Source organism: Lissotriton vulgaris, chromosome 1_1 (assembly GCF_964263255.1).
Source record: "Lissotriton vulgaris chromosome 1_1, aLisVul1.2, whole genome shotgun sequence".
Lineage (NCBI taxonomy): Eukaryota > Metazoa > Chordata > Amphibia > Caudata > Salamandridae > Lissotriton > Lissotriton vulgaris.
Genome location: NC_141685.1, coordinates 670,590,768 through 670,612,726, shown reverse-complemented (window position 1 = coordinate 670,612,726; position 21,959 = coordinate 670,590,768). Strand labels below are relative to the sequence as shown.

Here is a 21,959-nt window from a genome sequence, read left to right as displayed (position 1 = left end):
TTAGTGGCGTAGCATGTGGTAACATTCCCATCAGACAGCGCATTCACTGTGCAGGCTGCGAGCTTACATTTCCTGTTCACAGGGAAGCTGCCACCTCAGGCGACAGGTGTGATAGATACCCTGCTGGCTCAAACAGCGACAGAAATGTTAAAAGGTGTTTACTCTGGCGTCCCTGTGTTTGCAGAGGCTCTTATGTACCACACATCACAGAGTGGAGGCTTTAACCCGAGCCCAGCTCAAAACCAACTTCAATGCTTCCTCAGGTCGTCAGTACCTTTTAACTCTTTCCTCCCAGGTTCCCCTTATAAATGGTCCATTTGTGACCCAACTTATTAGACTTGTAAAATAATGAAGTGATTGTTTAAACAAAAATTTGTAAAAAAAAAAAAAAATCTTCAGGTTACAGTTTGCTAATCGAAATCGTAAGTCATATCTCCCTCCCCCACCCGCCAGCATACATTGTAGGATATAGATATTTCTCAGTGTTGCCATTCATGGAAAATTTGGTCTATTCTTCTGTCCTCCTTTCTAGGGCTTCATGAATGTTTATGTGCATACTTCGAGTTAAATGTGCATTTACATACTGCTCACGTTCAAATATGTTGAAATTAAATGTTGTCGCGAAACGTGCCGAGTGTGGTGACTTCTTCTCCTACTTGTTGGGATATCCGCATGCCTCATAAACCCCATGGGTCAGAATGCACACCGTGTGTTAAAACACCAAAAAGTGTTGTTTTTTGCCATAAAGGGTGCCATACTGTCCTCAAAAGACATGGAGGATTAAAAATCGAGAGATTGTCAACTAATGTAATCCTCTGGCAGCCAGAGTCTATTTTACCGTGCTTTAGAAAGACACTGGAATAAAACCAAACTATCATCCTGTTGCAAGGCTTGTCAGGCCAGTTCCAGAGGGTATAAAAGAACCTTTGCCAGGGTAGACAAAAAATACTTCCAGCCTGCCTTGCTGATCCTCCGAACACTGCCAAAGTATTGCTCTGTACGCAGATTACATCTTCATTTTCTCGACTAGCATGCTAACTATCTCATCAGAAAGTGACTTATTTTGGGCTTGGAGTGCCCCTATGATGCCCCAGACCATGGGACCTTGTCCTCACTCTCCTATTCCGTCATTTGAAAACCTTTTCTGATACTTTATGCCCAACTCCAAATCTCGACATAATGAATCTGTGTCTTTCAAAAGCTCCTCTCCTCCTTGGGACATCAGCAGTGCTACGTCCATCAACCTTGGCCTCCAAGCACTTACACTGATCATCATCAAACTAATGAATACTTACATATCCAATAGAATCCTACCATGGGCCTTTAAAAACGTACTGAAAAATGTATCCACTTAACCGCGATCAGCAGAATAGCATTGTCATGGTTTGCTTCTTTCCTGCAGACCTGTACTCATCAAGTCAAAATAAGCTCATTCCTCTCTGGGATATTCAATATTAAAAATGGTGTATCTAAAACCTGTACCCTACTACTGCCTTATCACTAGAACTTCAAGCTTGAAGATGTCGCTGGCAACCTTCCCAATCTATGTCTCTACCTCTTCTCAAGTTCATCGATAAGTGCAAAGGAACTGGCTCTGCCTAAGCACCGAAAATAACTTAAATCCTACTCCTAAGCCCTGTTAATCCAGCTGCCTTCCCTTTTGGGAATGATCCTTGGTTGTTCATGTACTCGCCATAAAAATGAGGTAATCAAAAGCAGCATTGGATCATCTGTGCTCCTGAATGTGGACCAGCCATCACACCACTGCTCGCAGAACATTGCCGTATGCCTCAATATGGTCATAGCAAGCCTGTAATATTGTAACTGACAGTACGCTGGTCTCTCCAAAACATCTTAGTCAAAACTTCAGAGTTCAGTAAAAGAAAATGTGTCCTTTAAAACACTTTACCTGCCACACATCGTACTCCACAGCCATGCTCCAAACACTCATGCTCATTTGTTTGTAACCAGAAATCATAGGTCTGCCAGTTAGTATATGATGTCAATCTTACTATTCGGGTTTAGGAGGTCGGTCTCTCCACATCGATGGTTCCCCCTGTAGAATCCCTTATTTCTTCAAATGAGATTTGAAAGTGACTGCATCAGTTTCAGAAGATCATAAGTAACTCCTCTTTTGAATTTGTTGTTTAGATACCGGCTCAAATACCATGACTGGCATTCCTTGGTGTATATTAAGTCCAGCCTCATTAGGCGCCTAAGGTTGGCTCGTCCCTTCACCCAGGCACTCACATCCCTTGTTCTCGCAAGTCTTTGCCGAGTTTGATGGTGGGTTATCTCCAAGCACTGTCCATTGCTGTGAGATTATTGATTGGTTCTGCAACACCAGTTCCTCTCCGCCCCCTCCTAAATGGGCAATCACTCCCAAAGCCTTTTAAGGCCAAGTGCTTTGCAAACCCACCAAAAGAAACACAATATACCATTATGCACAATGATTTTTACTACGAAAAGAAAAGACTTTGAAAGAAAAATATTTCACCAGTCGAAATCAGTATTGTCCACCAATCAAGTCACAGCAAGCTTTGCCCTCTACTTCCGTTCCATTCGTCTTTTTTTTCCTACAATTTTCTTTACCCAAACAAACCACCCTGGAACTGAAATTGCATTATAAATACTCAAAAATTAATATCTTGCAGGCCATAAAGCGCCCCTAAAGGGTTATGGAATTTCAGACAATTATCCTATATCTATTTATTTTGCTTTATGGAATTCTTGCACCCTGTATTGTAGTCATTGGAATTCCTTAAGATCATCATTACACCCTCATTCACAAGTGTCTTCAAATATCAGGATGCTATTGTCTTAATCAACAAGTTATTGAGTGCACATTTAGTGTAATATATACATTTATTCCATTGATAATTGCCCATTATTTTATGTTCACTGTGTACTAATTTTTTTTTTTTACTAATCAGTCAAGACAAATGCAGTAACATTTATTCTTTCATAATATTTTCAAATACCTACGATATTCGATAATTTTGTTTATAAGTGTGTTTTGTACGGATGCACAAGGACGCCATCCACTCATTCCTTATTACATATACAGAAGTATACAGGAAGCTCAAATTAAATATCAAGCATCCAGAGTTTTCTACTAGAGTGAATTGTAACCTACTGCAATACTGAAGGCATACTGTCGACATGTTTCAGCTTTACATTACTAGACAAAACATACCTCGAGCCCCAAATATATTTAAAGCAATTTTCAAACATACATTATCTATGCTGTCACATTATGGTGATCTGTCAAGTATTCAACCTACTCAGCGGTCCTAAATTCCAACCTTAGTGAAGACTTCTTGCACAGGCGTACTACTACTTGTTTACACCTTCCAGGAAAACTTACTTCAATTTGCATAATAGACAATCTTTTGGTGATGTTTAGATTCTTCATTGACATATTTTAATTTTATATTTTTTATTCCTATAAATTGACCGTTTGTCTCTATGTTCAAGTGCTCGAATAGATATTGTGGCAAATTCCTACAATTCTTTATTGATTCATAGACTTGTCCAATCATACACCTTTTTGGCACAGTCTCTAAGAAGGTTTTTAAGACCGTGCTTGGTACAGAAGGCATAATATAGCAAATGCACTACCTGTCTCTTATTTGTTAGCAGTAAGTATTCCTCTTGCTGAAAGTCCCTTGGCCTAAAGTTATTCCATAAAAAGAACAGCCTGCATGTCATAGCCATACTTGAGTTTTAGACTTTTCTTCAACAAGGAAGTAAAAGGAGTAGCCGAGCCTGGAAGATAATGGAATACTGTTATTTTGCATAGATCAATTGAGAGTATAACTCGTGGGAAAGATTGAGGCTTTCCTTAACCGGATCTTCCACAGATTCACGTTCTTCCTATTGCAGGCAGGAACAACATCTCTTTGCTCTTTCTGCATTCTCTGTCTGCAGCCATTGACACAGTGGAGCACAGCATTCTCCTAGTTCGTTTGGAATTGGTTGGGGCCCTCCCAAAATCCTATTGCTAGTTTTTAACCATTGGAGTCACCCTTAGGATCTTTGTTGGCCAAGTCAGAGAGTTTAGGATTAATCCTCTTAAGTTTGGCCTTTCTACTCTCTGCCGAAAGGCCAGCGTTAGCGTTGCCCAAAAGACATAGGGTGCGTTGACTCCCTCCAGACACTGAGTAGGTCGACATCTACATGTGTGCCCTTTAGTGAAGCTTCTTCTGCCAGATCCAAATTTCTTGAAAGAGGTCCCAAAATATCTAAGACCTTGTCCTGGTATTGTTTGAGGCAACGCTCTAAGCCTTTTCTTGGGTCTTTGCCAGTTTTAAATAAGAAGGCTATCAATTTGGGGTCCAAACTTGGTGTCATCTCTTCTTCATTATCTAGGAAGGGTCTAGGGTAATCTGCCCTCATCAAATTTTGCGGTTCCTTTTCAAGAGAACTGTGAATCCAGTGTCTAATAAATTTTGATACGTGGTCCATGGGCCACCAGTATGACCCCCTTGGGTGAGTGATCTGATTAGGGTTAAACATTTCCACCCTTGTTGGATCTTTAATGGCTTTAGAGCTGGAGGCTTGCTCAAGGTCTTCATTGAGGAGATCGTTCTCGTCTTCTAGGAGGTCAAAGACTTATTCATCTTCTTCGTCCTCTGGATAAGGACAATTCTCAGCTCTCGTTACAGTGGACAGTTACTTGGAGCAATACCGGCAAAAAAACGCATGCTTCTCCAAGATTTAGAATTTTATTAAGTTCAGATGATTATTGTTGAATGGCATAACAACAGAGGCTCTTCTCTTTGGGTCTCAGTAGTGACCTTCATAAACTTCTCTTAGGAACCCCTGCAACTCCTGTTTAGAAAGACAGTCCCAATTTAGAATGAAGTCAGTAACCTGATGATTGTTTTGCTTGCAAGCCTGCCCGTTGTGACATACTCAAGCTGCTGCGCAGGTGGTATATTTCGACCTTCATCAGCTAAGACATTTTTTTGCTCCATATTCCCAACAATTAGTTAGGGCCGTTGTGTTTTGAGCTATAACTTATCATAAATTAAACAGGCACAGTACTGGGGCCTCAAGGCTCACTAAATATAATTAAAAAGGCAAATGGTGTCCAAAATAACAATGCAAAGCGATCAGCGGACTTAAGCAGTTTACAATGCTGAAGATTGCTCAATGGCACCTGATAACAAGTGCATCAAGTTCAAATTTTCATGTACCACTACATACACAACTTTGAATGGTCCGTGCCCAAGGTGCTACACACTTGATAGTATATGAAGGGTGCTGAGATCTATGAATCAAGGTATAGATTAGTCAGCTGATGTAAAGAAGTTCACGGATGTAGGTTGCTTCAAATTTCTCTACATTTTGTAAATCTGAATGAAGTGTTTCATTTTGCTCTCTAGACCATTGGCTATCGCTTCATCCAGTGGAGTGATGCACTGCAAATGCGGTCTGCCATTTATTTATCTGTGCTATACAAATATTTACTCACGTAATTATCAGTGGTTTTCAGTAATGATCTTGAAACATTTTAAATCGAGTTCTTAAGTATGTAGCAGACATTTGATGTTATTGGGCACTAGACTTTCTAGTATACTTCAAGACATCACAGCCGGTACACTTCTCCCACCACCGCTGGCTTGTGTTGTAATTTAAAGTGAATGCTTCTCAGTTTCATGCATTTTTTCCAGCAATGATGATTGCCCTCGATGTTTGTTGCCACCTTCTAATAAATACCTTATTTTCCAGTAAAAATATATATATATATTTACCTATTTTTCTTGAGGAAAACTTAGAATATATATGTGTATATATATACACGTATATATATATATTCTAAGTTTTCCTCAGGACCCTTTCAAGCCCTGAGCCTGCAGCAGTGTAGTAAAGATAACAGTCCTGCCTGTTTGCCAGCAGTGTTTTAGCAGGTATGTGGCCTGTAAGACTTGAAGCCATAAACCTTGGGAATAAGGATAATAAAGTAACACAGTACAGATACTAGATGCGCGTTCCACTACAGTGATCAGGTCCACAGGTGTGGTGAGAATTACAGACTCATAACTGTAATAATCTTAGGACATAATGGTTAGCAATCCACGGTGTTAACATTACGTAAATATGGAATGTTGAGTATTATTTCGTTTTTTTTTTTAAATTCTTGAGATTTATTTTTATAGAATACTACGTGCCTCCTTACAGTTAACTCAGCCTGCTAGCTGTAATTCTGAAAATGAGATTGAGAAGGGTGAGCTCAAGTCCTATTGATGACAGGAGTTTTCTGGTCCGATATTCTTAAAACGCCTCACCTGGAGTGGGATGTGGGGTTTAGTTGAAAGTATACTGGAACAGTCCAGTTTTCAGGCCTTATCTGAAACAGGTAGTTTTGTTCTACCCTGAGGCATGGGTTCAATGTGTTCTGCAGTATGGGTCTGAGAACTCCCATAGACCTTACTCCTTGCCCATTGGAAAACTCTTTGCGATACAAGATTGGTAGTATCAGAATGCAAGGTTCTGTTGGAAACATAGTGGCCAGTTTCTGCAGGTATCCAAATTTTTTACCCCATAAGGGTGGTGCATGTGCAAAGAAATTGAACTCGTTTCTTCTAAATATTTGAAAGCAGTCAATAGATTTTAAACCTGGTTTTATGTCTGTGTGCTCCTATAAGTTGAGTGCAAAAAAACGATGGATTTAGGCCCAGATCTCTGTACTGAGGTGAATGTATGACATTGTTCTGCATTCTGTCCATCAACTGTGGTTTTTGCATTTGTCACCCCGAGTGGGATGGGTATGCTCAGACGTGAGTCCCATGCTCTCCACACCACTGGATTCAAGCAAGCCGGGCTGAAGACGGCTGGAATGCCAGAAACCGGTCCTCGGGCGCTAGTTTCCAGTCCAGGGAAGGCATGGCTTGGCAGTTCGGGCTGGACTGTTCGCATGAGGCACAGGGTCAGACTGATTTGCATATGGCCATGTCTGAACTGGGGTGGTGTGGAGTGCAAAAAAACGATAGATTTAGGCCCAGATCTCTGAACTGGGGTGAATGTATGACATTGTTCTGCATTCTGTCCATCAACTGTGGTTTTTGCATTTGTCACCCCGAGTGGGATGGGTATGCTCAGACGTAAGTCCCATGCTCTCCACACCACTGGATTCAAGCAAGCCGGGCTGAAGACGGCTGGAATGCCAGAAACCGGCCCTACGAAGCTTGTTTCCGGTCCAGGGAAGGCATGGCTTGGCAGTATGGGCTGGACTGTTCCCATGAGGCACAGGGTCAGACTGATTTGTATATGGCCATGTCTGAACTGGGGTGGTGTGGAGTGAAAAAAAACGATGGATTTAGGCCCAGATCTCTGTACTGGGGTGAATGTATGACATTGTTCTACATTCTGTCCATCAACTGTGGTTTTTGCATTTGTCACCCCGAGTGGGATGGGTATGCTCGGACGTGAGTACCATGCTCTCCACACCACTGGATTCAAGCAAACCGGGCTGAAGACGGCTGGAATGCCAGAAACCGGTCCTCGAAGCTTGTTTCTGGCCCAGGGAAGGCATGGCTTGGCAGTTCGGGCTGGACTGTTCCCATGAGGCACAGGGTCAGACTGATTTGCATATGGCCATGTCTGAACTGGGGTGGTGTGGAGTGCAAAAAAACGATGGATTTAGGTCCAGATCTCTGTACTGGGGTGAATGTATGACATTGTTCTGCATTCTGTCCATCAACTGTGGTTTTTGCACCTATAAGTTGAGGCGCCTTCTCATCCCTTGATTCTGGATGCTTTGACGGCCATCATGAGTTTCTTTAGGACCACAATGCAAACAATGTTACAGTAATCAAGGTGAGCCATCACAATGGCTCTAGTAGGCTCCATCTGGTGGTCTTATTGAAGCAGTGGAAGTGTGCTGTGGAGAGCCACAAGTCGATGCTCTTGACTTCTTTACCGGAGGACCAAAAGAGGGTTCAATGTCCAGTATCAGGACAAACAAGATTCCTAACTTTTAGTTTGGTGAAAGAGAAGAAAGATGACAGTTGAACCAATCAATCCTGAACATAAATTATGGACCACTCCCCCCTCAACCTACTTGGGACCCCTGTTCTAGTGTATTGCGGACCGCAGTGATTGACTGCCTATTCCTAGTTCTAAAAATGCATGACATTAGATGAATACGTAGACTGTGAGTGATGACACTTCTATTTTACGCAGATCTGTTGTTTAACATAGGCTTTGAACTTGCCTCAATAATTGGGAAATAAAATTAATAAATTAGGATGTGATGTTTTAAGCATTAAGAATTTAAAATGTTGTTATTTAAGACCCCTAACAACGAAACTTTATATGGAGGAGTATAGGATTAGAACGTGTTCACTAACATAGCTTTAATAATTTGAGCCAATCAATCAAACAATCATGTCACTTGTAAAGTCCACTACTTACCCGTGAGGGTCTCAAGGCGCTGGGGGGGAGGGGGTGCTGCTATTGCTCGAAGAGCCAGGTCGTGAGGAGTCTACTGAAGGTCAGCAGGTCTTGGGTATGCCATAGGTGGGTGGGGAAGGTGTTCTAGGTCTTGGCGGAGAGGTGGGAGAAGGATCTGCCGCCAGCTGTCATTCTTTGGATGCGGGGGACTGCGGCACGGGCGAGGCCGTCGGAGCGGAGTTGGCAGGTGGGGGTGTAGAAGCTGGGGTGTAGAAGCTGAGTCGTCTGTTGAGGTATGCTGGTCTGGTGTTGTGAAGTGCTTTGTGTGCATGGATGAGGAGCTTGAAGGTTATCCTCTTGTTGACGGGGAGCCAGTGCAGGTCTCTCAGGTGGTGGGTGATGTGGCTGCGGCGGGGGATGTCGAGGATCAGACGAGCAGAGGCGTTCTGGATGCGTTGGAGCTGTCTCAGGAGTTTGGCCGAAGCTCCTGCGTAGAGGGAGTTTCCGTAGTCCAACCTACTGGTGATGAGGCCCTGAGTGACCGTTCTTCTCGTTAAGGTGGGGATCCCCTTGTAGATCCTGTGGAGCATGCAGAGGATGTTGAAGCAGCAGGAGGAGGAGACGGCGTTGACCTGCTTAGTCATGGAGAGGGTGGGGTCGAGGATGACCCCTAGGTTGCATGCTTGGTCAGTGGGTGTCGGGGCTGTTCCCAGTGTGGTCGGCCACCAGGAATCATCCCAAGCTTAAGGGGTGGATCTGAGGATGAGGACCTCTGTCTTGTCCGAGTTCAGCTTCAGTCGGCTGTTCCTCGTCCATTGGACGACGTCCTTCATTCCTTCGTGGAGGTTGGTCATGGCGGTGTGAGGGTCTTTGGTGAGGAAGAGGATCAGTTGGATGTCATCGGCATAGGAGATGATGTTGAGGTCGTGCTGTTGGGCAATGTGGGCGAGGTGTGCCATGTAGATGTTGAACAGCGTCAGGCTGAGGGATAAGCCCTGGGGTATGCCGCAGATGATCGTGGTATTTACAACAAGGGGTGGTGAGGGACAGAGTCTCTGAATTAAACAGAAACCTCTCACCCAGTCAAGAGATCAGGGCTAGATCCAACACCGTTTTTTAGCTCACTGCACCATCCCAGTTTCAGAACCTGGCTGTATGCAAATTAGTCTGTTCCTGTCCCAGTGCATGATGGGAACAGGGCAAACCAAACTACATAAGCCAATTCTTACACTGGGAAGGAAACAAGCTCCCGGGGACCGGTTTCTGGCATTACAGCCGTCTTCGGCCCGGTTTGCTTGAATCCTGATGGTGCAATGAGCAAGGGTCTCACATCTGAGAATACCCTTCCACGCTTAGGGTGGACAAAAATATTTACAACAAGGGGTGGTGAGGGACAGAGTCTCTGAATTAAACAGAAAGCTCTCACCCAGTCAAGAGATCAGGGCTAGATCCAACACCGGTTTTTAGCTCACTGCACCATCCCAGTTTCAGAACCTGGCTGTATGCAAATTAGTCTGTTCCTGTCCCAGTGCATGATGGGAACAGGGCAAACCAAACTACATAAGCCAATTCTTACACTGGGAAGGAAACAAGCTCCCGGGGACCGGTTTCTGGCATTACAGCCGTCTCCGGCCCGGTTTGCTTGAATCCTGATGGTGCAATGAGCAAGGGTCTCACATCTGAGAATACCCTTCCACGCTTAGGGTGGACAAAAATATTTACAACAAGGGGTGGTGAGGGACAGAGTCTCTGAATTAAACAGAAAGCTCTCACCCAGTCAAGAGATCAGGGCTAGATCCAACACCGTTTTTTAGCTCACTGCACCATCCCAGTTTCAGAACCTGGCTGTATGCAAATTAGTCTGTTCCTGTCCCAGTGCATGATGGGAACAGGGCAAACCAAACTACATAAGCCAATTCTTACACTGGGAAGGAAACAAGCTCCCGGGGACCGGTTTCTGGCATTACAGCCGTCTTCGGCCCGGTTTGCTTGAATCCTGATGGTGCAATGAGCAAGGGTCTCACATCTGAGAATACCCTTCCACGCTTAGGGTGGACAAAAATATTTACAACAAGGGGTGGTGAGGGACAGAGTCTCTGAATTAAACAGAAAGCTCTCACCCAGTCAAGAGATCAGGGCTAGATCCAACACCGTTTTTTAGCTCACTGCACCATCCCAGTTTCAGAACCTGGCTGTATGCAAATTAGTCTGTTCCTGTCCCAGTGCATGATGGGAACAGGGCAAACCAAATTACATAAGCCAATTCTTACACTGGGAAGGAAACAAGCTCCCGGGGACCGGTTTCTGGCATTACAGCCGTCTTCGGCCCGGTTTGCTTGAATCCTGATGGTGCAATGAGCAAGGGTCTCACATCTGAGAATACCCTTCCACGCTTAGGGTGGACAAAATGATGATCGTGGTGGCATTGGAGCGGAAGGGGGGAGGCGGACGCTCTGTGTTCTGCCGGAGAGGAAGGATGTGGTCCAGTCCATGGCCTTCTCTTGGATCCGGGCGTCGTGTAGGCGTGTTCATAGTGTGCGGTGGCAGACCGTGTCGAAGGCGGCTGACCGGTCCAGGATGATGAGTGCTTCTGTTTCTCCGTTGTCTAGCAGGGTCCTGATGTCATCGGTGGCAGCGATGAGGGCGGTTTCGGTGCAATGGTTGCTGCGGAATCCGGACTGGGATGGGTCCAGGATGCTGTTCTCCTCGAGGTAGTGGGTCAGTTGTTTGTTGACGGCTTTCTCGATTACCTTCGCCAGGAAAGGGAGCAGGGAGTTGGGCCGGAAGTTCTTGAGGTCCTTGTGTTCCGCCTTGGGCTTCTTGAGTAAAGCGTTAATCTCGGCGTTCTTCCAGCTTTCCGGGAAGGTTGCTGTCTCGAAGGAGATGTTGATTACTTTCCGGAGGTGTGTGCGATGGCTGTGCTGGCTTTGTTGAAGATGATGTGTGGACATGGGTCTAACGGTGATCCGAAGTGGATAGTGTTCATGATCTTGTTGGTGTCCTCGTCGTTGATGCAGGTCCAGGAGAGCAGGCGTTTGATGCAGGTGGTGGTCGTGGGGGAAGGTCTCAATGGTTGTCGGGCGGTCGTAACGTTGAAGCTGTCATGGATGTCTGCGATCTTGCGGTGGAAGAAGGTGGCCAGCGAGTTGCACAGGTCTTGCGAAGGTGGGATGTCGTTGGAGTTGGAGTTGGAGTTGGAGCTGGGGTTGGAGAGTTACTTCACGATGTTGAAGAGCCCTTTGCTGTTGTGTGCATTGTTGTCTAGGCGATCTTTGATTGAGGCCCTCTTGGCGGATCTGATGAGGTGATGGTGTCAGCGGGTGATGCTCTTGTGGGCTGCGTAGCTGTCCAATGTTTGTTCGCAGAGCCAGTTCTTCTCCAGTTTTCAGCATGTTCGTTTGGAGGTCTTCAGTGAACCAGGTGGCTTTCTTGCTGGTGTGGCTGTTGGAGGGTTTCTTAAGTGGGGCGATGGTGTTAGCACAGTCGCCGATCCACTGAGGTTGCGGGTGTCTGTGTGTTCGGCGGTGAGTTCTGGGCGAGGGTGGTGGTTAGCTGGTCTTTGTTGACTTTGCCCCAGCTGTGACGAGGCATCTGTTTGGTACGTTGATGCATGGTGGCTTCCTGAAGGTGAAATGGATGCAGTGATGGTCGGTCCAGTGGGATTCGGTGGTGTGGTTGAAGGAGACATGGGGGCTTGCGGAGAAGATGGGGGTCAAGCGTGTGACCGGCGGCGTGGGTGGGTGTTGTCACGAGTTGTCTGAGTACGAGGTTGGCAAGGTTGTTGATCAGGGTGGTGGAGTTGGTGGCGTTATTGTTCGCGAGGTGGAAGTTCAGGTCCCCGAGGAGTATGTAGTCCATGAAGGCGAGGGCGTGTGTGCTGATGAAGTCGGCGATGGAGTCGCTGAACTGTGGTCAGGGTCTGGGGGGTATGTAGATGAGGGTTCCTCTGGGGGTGGTGTTGAGGTTGGTGTGGATCTGGAAGTGCAGGTGTGAGGCGGTGTGAGGGTGTCATCGGTGTTGGTCGAGAATCTGAGGGTGATCTTGTGGACAATGATGATTCCTCCTCCTATTCCGTTGGTGTGGTCCCTGTGGGAGAACTTGTAGCCTTCCGGGATGGCTATGGCGATGCCGTGTGCTGAGGCGGTGTTCAGCCAGGTCTCCATCAGGAATGCGACATCAGGCGAAGTTTAGTCGAGGAGGACCCAGAGTTTAATGGTGTGTTTGCGGGCGGAGCGGGTGTTGAGGAGGATGCATCTGAGGTAGTTGGGTTCTCTGGTTGGTGGACTGGCGGACCGTATGCTCATGAAGCTGCAGTTCCGGCAGGTGAAGGGTCCTTGGGTGTGCTTTGGGGTGGCCTGGTAGCAGGTGTGTTCTCGTCCGAAGTTGAGTGCGTGGAGGGTGCTGGCACCGTAGCGGAGTCGGGCGTCATGGCATTCGCGGGGGCCAGGGGTTCTGGTGCTGGGCGTGGTCCAGGCACGGACGGGCACAGGCGGGCTTGCCTTGGGCGCGCCTTCGGGGTGCCAGCGGCGCGGCCACCCAGCGGCTGCCATAAGAAGGGGAGGTGGGGGGGAGGAGCAGCTGGGAGAGGGGGGAATAATGACTGGGCAAGTGGGGGCTCAGGGGACGCAGCGGCGGCAAGGCGGGAAGAAGGGACCGCGAATGGAGAGAGGGGCAAAAGGGCAGATAAAACAAGGGAAAGAAAACAGTCACAGAAAGCAGATGAGACAAAATACAATACAAGCAATAAGAGGGGTCACAGAAAACAGATTAAACCAAATACAATACAGGCAATAAAAACCGTCACAGAAGCAAATAGAGCACAATACCAAATACAATGCCTATGACAGAAAACAAATCTAGGGCCTACCACTGGCGACCAGGGATGAGGCGCAGGTGGTAGCCTGCGGAAGGAGGCGGGCCTAGAACTCGCCTAGCAGCAGCAGCAGCTGGGCAGGGACACGGGCGCAGTCAGGTGGAGCTGTGCGGCGTGGGGAGCGACCAGCCTGGAGGCAGGGTCAAGGGTCGCTCTCACTGCCGCGCAGGGGCCACCATAAGAAGGGGGGGTGGGAGGGAGGAGCAGCTGGGAGAGGGGAACGACTAATGGGCGAGCGGGGGGCAGGGCCGCAGGGGACGCAGCAGCGGGAAGAAGGGACGGCGAAGGGAGAGTGCGGCGAAAACAAGAGGAAGAAAACGGTCACAGAAAGCAGATGAGACAAAATACAATACAAGCAGTAAGAGCGGTCACAGAAAACAGATGAGACAAAATACAATACAAGCAATGAGAACGGTCACAGAAACCAGTGGGACAAAATACAATACAGGCAATAAAAACGGTCACAGAAGCAAATAGAGCACAATACCAAATACAATGCCTATGACAGAAAACAAACCTAGGGCCTACCACAGCCACCAGGGATGAGGCGCAGGTGGTAGCCTGTGGGTGGAGGCGGGCCTCGAACTCCCTCAGCAGCAGCAGGAGCTGGGCAGGGACTCGGGCGCAGTCAGGTGGAGCTGTGTGCCTGGAGGCAGGGTCAAGGGTCGCTCTCACTGCCACGCAGCGGCCGCCATAAGAAGGGGAGGCATTATTATTAAACTTACAGTAGGGCTCTGTAAGTTTGATAATTTTTAGGTGAATGCTTTTACGCACCTAGCACATAAGTGTGGCGGGACGGGTTAGGTTCAGACGCATTATTTTCCAGTGTATTGATCTATTGACGCTGAGAAATTACATGCTCAGCAGATGCTATTTCCTGGATTAATATTAAAGGTTTTGTTTCTTTATTTCTTTAATAAAATGAAGATTTAGAAACATAAACACTAAGGACAGTAAATAACATGAACAGTTGTAGAAAAGATTGAAAAAAAAGCTTATTTCATGCTCCCCACATATATGTGCAATGGGTGTCGTATCTCTTATACAAGTAACTGCAACTGTGCGAGTCACATGCTTAAATGTATGTTGCTGAATTTCAGTCCGTGCCCTTGACTCTTCTACAAAGTGCCAGCGCAGTAGCACACTGCTCAAATTAATTCCATCATCAGGGGTAGCAAGCTCTATATAAATGCAAACCTTTCCCTCTTCTTCTATTCCTCCACTATCCTTTTCAATTCAAATAACAGACTAACATATCCACTGCTCAAATTAATTTCATATTTCACTATACTAATTCGCCATTAATGCTTTTGTGTTCTGGAGTAGCTCGCTACTTGCCGAAAAAGCGCTTTGATGCCTCATCAGGGGCTGTAAGTGCTTTATAAATGCTATATAAATGCAACTGCAAAACAATTTATTACAATATTATCTTAATTTAAACTGCATTTACCATAAAATACCCAAATTCCATTTACTTCCTGGGATAATCTGAACCAAGGCGCAGTACTCTCCAGTTTCTTAATGCATTTTCCCTGTCCACATACATGCTCTCTACGTGCCCTTTTCACCAGAAATTCATATTAGTATTAACAGAAACATAACTTCCATTTGTCTAGGAATGTTCCCAAAATGAATGACTTCCACCGCCACAGAGCTAAGTGGAACACCGTGCAGCTTTTTTGGCCGTGCGTACAAAATTTGCAAAAATCTGAGTGCCCGCGAGCTTAACCGCATAAGTGTAGTTGGCTATGAGCAGCACCCTCCAGTACAGCTCACTGGTTGGAAGCTAATACACTTCACTCCCTGGCCACAAGCAATCTAAAACTGCAAACATATGAACACTCTGCAAGACCGAAATAAGAAGAAGGTCAGACTTTCATCTAAATACACTTTTTCATTTTTAGTTATAATGCTCTATTTCTACCCGCTGCACAAACTTTGTCCGCATTGGAGCTGGTTACCTCTTATTGTAATGCTTATGTGCAGCACACTTGCTTATTTGACCTTGGCAGAAGAAGGAACGCCAGGTTTTCTGCTTGGAACTCCTGCATGTTTTTAATAATTTCCAAATGCTTGTTCTCGAGGCTTCGAGGAGGCACTGGAATCTGTCTCTGTTCAATAATATGCAGAGCTTGCTCTTTTAATATCCTACCTTGTCATCATGGTTAGGTTTGGCTGCAGTAAATGTTGGTTTTTGCCTCCCCCACGGCCCCCCACCGTTCTTCATCAGAAAAGCATGTTCCTACACTAATTAATTATTCCAAATGCAGAGACGAAAACCAAAATTTGTTGATTTTCTTTGCAGCAGAACCTTATACAAAATGACATTTTGTAATTTATAAAATAAAATTGCCATCTTTTTCAGTGTAAACACTTTGCAATCTTCGAGTTTTTTTTTAAACAACTTTAGTTCGCTGGAGACCTCGTGGTATCAATTCTTTAAGAAAGAAGAGAAATATTAAGCTTTGAGCCATCCCCGTCCAGTCATTGAGTTATCTGCTTTTTTGGAAGTTATCTATTTATTGACTGGGTTTTCTACACTCCCCTACCCCCCCCCCCTCCCCCCCCCCAACCCCAACCCCCAAAGTGGGTGGTGTTTGTTTTCAAGATTATCAGGGGCAAAAGTGGTCCTACAACAATCATGACTAGCTGGTTGTCTGTCCTCTGTCTCCAGGATGTAGACCTTGCAGTTGACCCCCACTGGGATCCATTAGGTCCATCAGGAACCTAACCAATGTGGTCATGAAACTGCCTGGACCGTTGCTGCCCTGGAACAACCGAACCCTAAGACCGTTTCTGATTGTTACTATAGCAAAGCTGACAATTGATTCTGCATCAAATCTGCTTTCTCCACTAGAACAGAAATGATCCCTTGGGCAGCCTGAAATGGTCTTTATGCAATAGAGCCACCACTAGAAAACTCTTAGAGATGAGAAGAGGCAAGAAAGGAGCACGATTAAGCCTAGTTTTCTTGCCCCGATTCAAAGTAAAGAATCCACATTTCGCCTGAAATCTATCCATAGTATTTATTTGGACATGAATGTGGGAAACCCATTCCTGTCAAAATCTTTCCACTTTTTTGTAAGGAAAGCACAGTTGCGTTGTATGCCATTGTTTCTTTCCACCCTCAACAAAGGCTGTCATTCAAGGGCATCTACCCTAGTCATAATTCTTTGGTGTCTAGAGAGCAAATAATCAGTGGTGCATAGTTGTAGAGCTCTACTAACAGTCTCAGCTTCTACAATTTGCCAACCAAGTATTTGTGTTTGACTCAAGGGGCCTCTAATAACTGCTTAGGTTACTCTGGCTCCCTAAAGCAGGTAGGTGGGTCTGGCTTAAGGTACTGTAGCCTGGTACTGAAAGGATTTGGGTCTGACTCCAGAGACATCTAGTGATAGTCTAAGGTATTGCAGCCTGCTTCAGGAAACGGGTGGTTGCAGCTTTTCAAAACATTGAGGACACCTGACTACCACATTTGAGTATGGTCTTTTTGTGCATTTCCTGCTCGTTTCAATGTTGAGTCTCTGTCAAGTATAAAATGGTAAATAATGGGATTCAGTGTGCAGTATGAACAAGCATTGCCAAAGCTTATATGTTTGACTGGCATTTTCAGCTGCAAGCCAGCTCCACTGACTTAAAAAAGTGAGATCCATTGGCATTCCCAGGGCTTGTTCCGCATGTCAGTTGCCCCTCGGACAGCCCAGCACTCTTCGTTTGCTCTCAATTGGCAGGAGTAACACATCTGAAAGCTCTTCCAACAAACCAGTTCAGTTCTTTTTAACAGCATCAAAAGAGCACACCCGACATATCTCTTTTTGGGTTTATTAATGTAGGTTCTTCTTTTAATTTACAAAATATGGCTCACCACTTTTATCCATTTTCTCCTTGTCAAACTACTTCCCTTATTACAATTTATATTTTCATTTTTATGTCTACTTGGAAGTCTGTATTCATTTTACAGGATTACAGGTAATTATAGTTTCTCATGATATGCTTCTAAGCTTGTCCTTTTCTGGGTGGTTTGGAAATTAAATGCTGTGCAGTCAAACATGTTCTCTTCACTACCGAGCTCAATGTAATTGAACTGTCTCCTATTCTTCTGCATGAGTTTATACAGTGGTGTACCTCTGCTTGTTAAGTGAGAGATCTTTATGTTGTCCATTGTGTCTTCTTTTGTTAGTGTGGTACCTCTGCTGAAACAGTCAATTGGAATACTGATGCAGCGGACGCCTCCCTCACTGGACAATGCTCTGCCTCAGTGTTACCAAAGGGTTAGTGCTCTCTCTGGAAATGTAATTCCCTGGTTTGTGAATTTGTTTTGTTATATGCCTATTTCAGTGGCGCCGACATCGCCTGGCCTGTAAGCATTGTCCAGTAAGCTTCTGATGGAAATCAAATGATAAGTTCCCATAGCTACTTTCCAGGCAGTTTATAATAATTCTAACATACACCCCACAACAAAACCTTTAATCCACAAAAATGTTTTTGAAAATAGATCAAAATACCTGCAGGACTTCTCAAGGTCATTTATTAAAACTCTGATGCAACATCACCAAAGGCCTAGCGTGCCAATTTATGGATGATGTAAAGTGTGGTTATTGCTTAGTACATTAATGAATATGCTATATTTTTTTCTATTTTAGGTACAACAGTTACAAGGAGTTTACAGTCTACATGATCCTCACTTTTGGACGCTATGTACAGATGTTTACATTGGAACGTTAAAGCTTCTTGTAGCTCCCGATGCAGATGCCAGGTGGATTTTAAGCCAGACTCACAATATTTTTACTCAGGTACGTTTCCATTCATGCCTATGAGAAGTTCTCTATGTTATTATGAACTGATTAATTGCAGAATTTGATATTTTATATATCCTGGCCCCTTGATTATCATCTGTACCTTTATGAAACCGATCACAATTGATATAGAAGATTCTTGATCCAGGTGTTTAAAGGGAGGCAGTTACAACCTATTCCTCTAGGTTTTCCCATTGCCGACAAGAACCCGCCTCGCAGAATATTAGGCTATTAGGATAGAGCCACTAAAACCAGTAAGATAACACAATTCATAATGTCTCCTCTTCTAGAAAGTGATCAAATTTACGTATTTAAATCAACTGAAGGTGAATAGTCCTAATCTTTCGCTGGAAGACATTGGGGATTATCAACAATACCTTAGAAGCACTTTTATTCACCTGCCAATCATATATGGTTTCAGCAATATTAGACTTACCCAAAGTTATTCCTATGTCTGAAGGAGGTTCCTCAATCTTGTTGAAAAATACAATGCGATACTGGACAAAAAGTGAGAACTTAGGGATGCAAGTTGAAATGACTCTCGCCCGGTTACATGCATATGTATGTACTTATGATATTGCAATTGAGTGCACCCCTTTTCTGAATTGTTTTAGGTGTAGATTGTTCTGTATTACCCACCAGAGAAAAATCCTGAAAGTAAAAAATAAAATAAAAAAATAACGTTTACAGTCACACCTTCACTGACAAAATCCAAAACTTTTGTGTGGCATCAGCATTTTTTTACAAACAAAAGGCGTCTGTTTAATCAGGAGGATGTCCTCCAGCGTTGCATTTATATTATTAGTTAGGGAGCCATTAATAGAGGCTACATTTTAGATGAAATATTTACCAATTCTATATCTTCCTTTTATAAGTCAATCCTTTCATCAGGCACCCTTGTGCAGAACTTTAAGCAAATCACATTCGGCTTGGGATGTAAACTTTGGAAATGCTATGTTCCTAGCCTTTGAAAACATCGCACACAACTTATGTTGTTACAAGCTTTATACTTCAGCTCCCCTATGATTTACGGGAAGAAATTTCAGCCTCAGAGACGTTACTCTGTTAAACCTTCTACCTCCCAACCCCAAGCAAGGTACAGTGAGAATGAATTGTTAGTGCAGTCCAAATAAGCAGGATCCTTCAAAAGGATTGTATTTTTTCTGCATAATTAATATAATTTATACATGTACTGTACAAGCTTTTCAGGACTTCCACAGCCATAGAACACTTATATGTTGCACACATAGGAACGTGCAAGAGAATTTTAGGAGATACTAGAAATGGAAGAGAGGGACCTGGGGTCTTTCCTGTGAAAGGCGACTTGATCTGGGTCAGGTTTGCTTCATGCTGCAACCTCACCTTTGAGTGTTTCTCATGCCAGGCACATATATGAAAGGCATGAAGTCTAAGGTAGGGCCAGTCCACAAGTATGCTCCATCCAACCTCACCTATCGCGATTGATGTCCCCTCCCCAAACTCAATAGTCATAATTAACGGCATATTACAATGTCGACATCATATATATATTGCATGCTTTGATGTAATTTCACAGATCAATCAATCAATCAATCAGTGACACTTATAAAGCGCGCTACATACCCGTAGGGTCTCAAGGCGCTGGGGGGGGGGGTGCCGCTACTGCTCGAACAGCCAGGTCTTCAGCTTCTTCCTGAAGGAGAGGTGGTCTTGGGTCAGGCGCAGGTCGGACGGGAGGGAGTTCCAGGTCTTGGCGGCCAGGTAGGAGAAGGACCTTCCTCCTGTAGTCGCTCTTCGGATGCGGGGGACGGCGGCGAGGGCGTGGTTGGCTGATCGGAGGTGGCGTTTGGGAGCGTAGAAGTTGACTCGGCTGTTGAGGTAGCTCGGGCCTTGGTCGTGTAGGGCTTTGTGTGCGTGGGTGAGGAGGCGGAAGGTGATTCTCTTGTTGACGGGGAGCCAGTGAAGGTCTCTCAGATGTCCGGAGATGTGGCTGGATCGTGGGATGTCGAGGATGAGTCTGGCTGAGGCGTTTTGGATCCGCTGGAGTCTCTTCTGGAGCTTGGCGGTGGTCCCGGCGTAGAGGGCGTTGCCGTAGTCCAGTCGGCTGGTGACGAGGGCCTGGGTGACGGTCTTCCTGGTCTCTGTGGGGATCCACCAGAAGATCTTCCGTAGCATGCGTAGGATGGTGAAGCACGCCGAGGAGACGCTGTTGACTTGCCTGGTCATGGAGAGGGAGGAGTCCAGGATGAAGCCCAGGTTTCGTGCATGGTCTGTCGGTTTGGGTGCGGTGCCCAGGGCGGGAGGCCACCAGCAGTCGTCCCAGGCGGAGGGTGAGGAGCCCAGGATGAGGACCTCCGTCTTGTCCGAGTTCAGTTTCAGGCGGCTGGTCGTCATCCACTCGGCTACCTCTTTCATCCCTTCGTGCAGGTTGGCTCTGGCGGCGGCGGGGTCGTTGGTCAGGGAGAGGATCAGCTGGGTGTCGTCGGCGTAGGAGATTATGCTGAGGTGGTGTTTGCGTACGATGGCCGCGAGGGGGCTCATGTAGACGTTGAAGAGGGTGGGGCTCAGGGATGATCCTTGGGGGACGCCGCAGATGACTTCGGAGGCCTCTGACTTGTACGGTGGTAGGCGGACTCGCTGTGTTCTTCCGTCGAGGAAGGAGATGATCCATTCCAGCGCCTTGTCCTGGATTCCGATGTTGCTGAGGCGCCGTACTAGGGTGCGGTGGCAGACCGTGTCGAATGCCGCGGAGAGGTCTAGGAGGATGAGGGCCGCTGTTTCTCCATTGTCCATCAGGGCTCGGATGTCATCGCTGGCGGCGATGAGGGCGGTCTCGGTGCTGTGTTTGGCTCGGAAGCCGGACTGTGAGGGGTCGAGGGATCCGTTCGTCTCGAGGAAGGCGGCCATCTGCTTGTTGACGGTCTTCTCGATGACTTTGGCTGGAAACGGGAGAAGCGAGATGGGGCGGTAATTCTTGAGGTCGGTGGGGTCCGCTGTTGGTTTCTTGAGTAGAGCGCTGAGTTCGGCGTGTTTCCAGCTTTCAGGGAAGATGGCGGTGTCGAAGGAGGTGTTGATGATGTCTCGCAGGTGGGGTGCGATGACAGCGTCGGCCTTGTTGAAGACGTGGTGAGGGCAGGGGTCGGTCGGTGATCCGGAGTGGATGGAGTTCATCGTGCGGATGGTGTCTTCGGTGCTGATCGGGGTCCAGGCGTGGAGGGTGGTGGTGGGGGGGGGTGGCTGGTCGGTCGTGGTGTGCGTTGGTTGGTTGTTGAAACTGCTGTGTATGTCCGTGATCTTGTTGTGGAAGTATGAGGCGAGGGAGTTGCAGAGGTCTTGCGATGGGCTGATGTCGTTGTTTCCTGCGCTGGGGTTGGAAAGCTCTTTCACGATGTTGAAGAGTTCCTTGCAGTTGTGTGCGTTGTTGTCCAACCGGTCCTTGAATGCTGTTTTCTTGGCGTCGCGGATCAGCTGGTGGTGTTTCCGGGTGGCAAGTTTGTAGGAGGTCCTGTTGTCCGGTGTCGGTTCCCTTTTCCAGACTTTCTCGAGGGCTCGGCAGTTCTTCTTGGAGCTCTTGAGTTCGTCGGTGAACCATGGGGCCTTCTTGCTGCCGGGTCTGCTAGGCGGGGTCCTCAGCGGGGCGAGTTCGTCCGCGCAGTTGCTGATCCACTTCGTGAGGTTGTCGGCGGCCTGGCTGGGGTTCGCTGAGCTGGCAGGAGGGTGTTGGCTCAGGGAGGTGGCGAGCTGGTCTGCTGTGATCTTGTTCCAGCTTCTGCGGGCGGTCTGTTGCTGGTGTTGGTGGGTCGTCGTTCTCTTGAAGGTGAAGTGGACGCAGCTGTGGTCCGTCCATTGAAGCTCTGTGGCGTGGCTGAAGTCGATGTCTGTGCTGGATGAGAAGACGGCGTCAAGTGTGT

At 46.3% G+C, this 21,959-nt stretch overlaps 1 protein-coding gene across 2 annotated transcripts in view; it reads left to right on the top strand.

Moving 5' to 3' along the window:
• Positions 1-21,959, top strand: part of SLC30A7 (solute carrier family 30 member 7) — a 285,774-nt gene that overhangs the window by 238,940 nt on the left and 24,875 nt on the right. For both annotated transcript variants that reach the window (XR_015308328.1, XM_086954376.1), the window contains exons 9-10: positions 17,454-17,544; positions 17,917-18,066. Coding sequence is in view for 1 of the 2 variants with exons in the window: in XM_086954376.1 (XP_086810502.1) it covers positions 17,454-17,544; positions 17,917-18,066 (241 nt within the window). In the remaining variant the exon portion in view is untranslated. The remainder of the gene's footprint in view (positions 1-17,453; positions 17,545-17,916; positions 18,067-21,959) is intronic.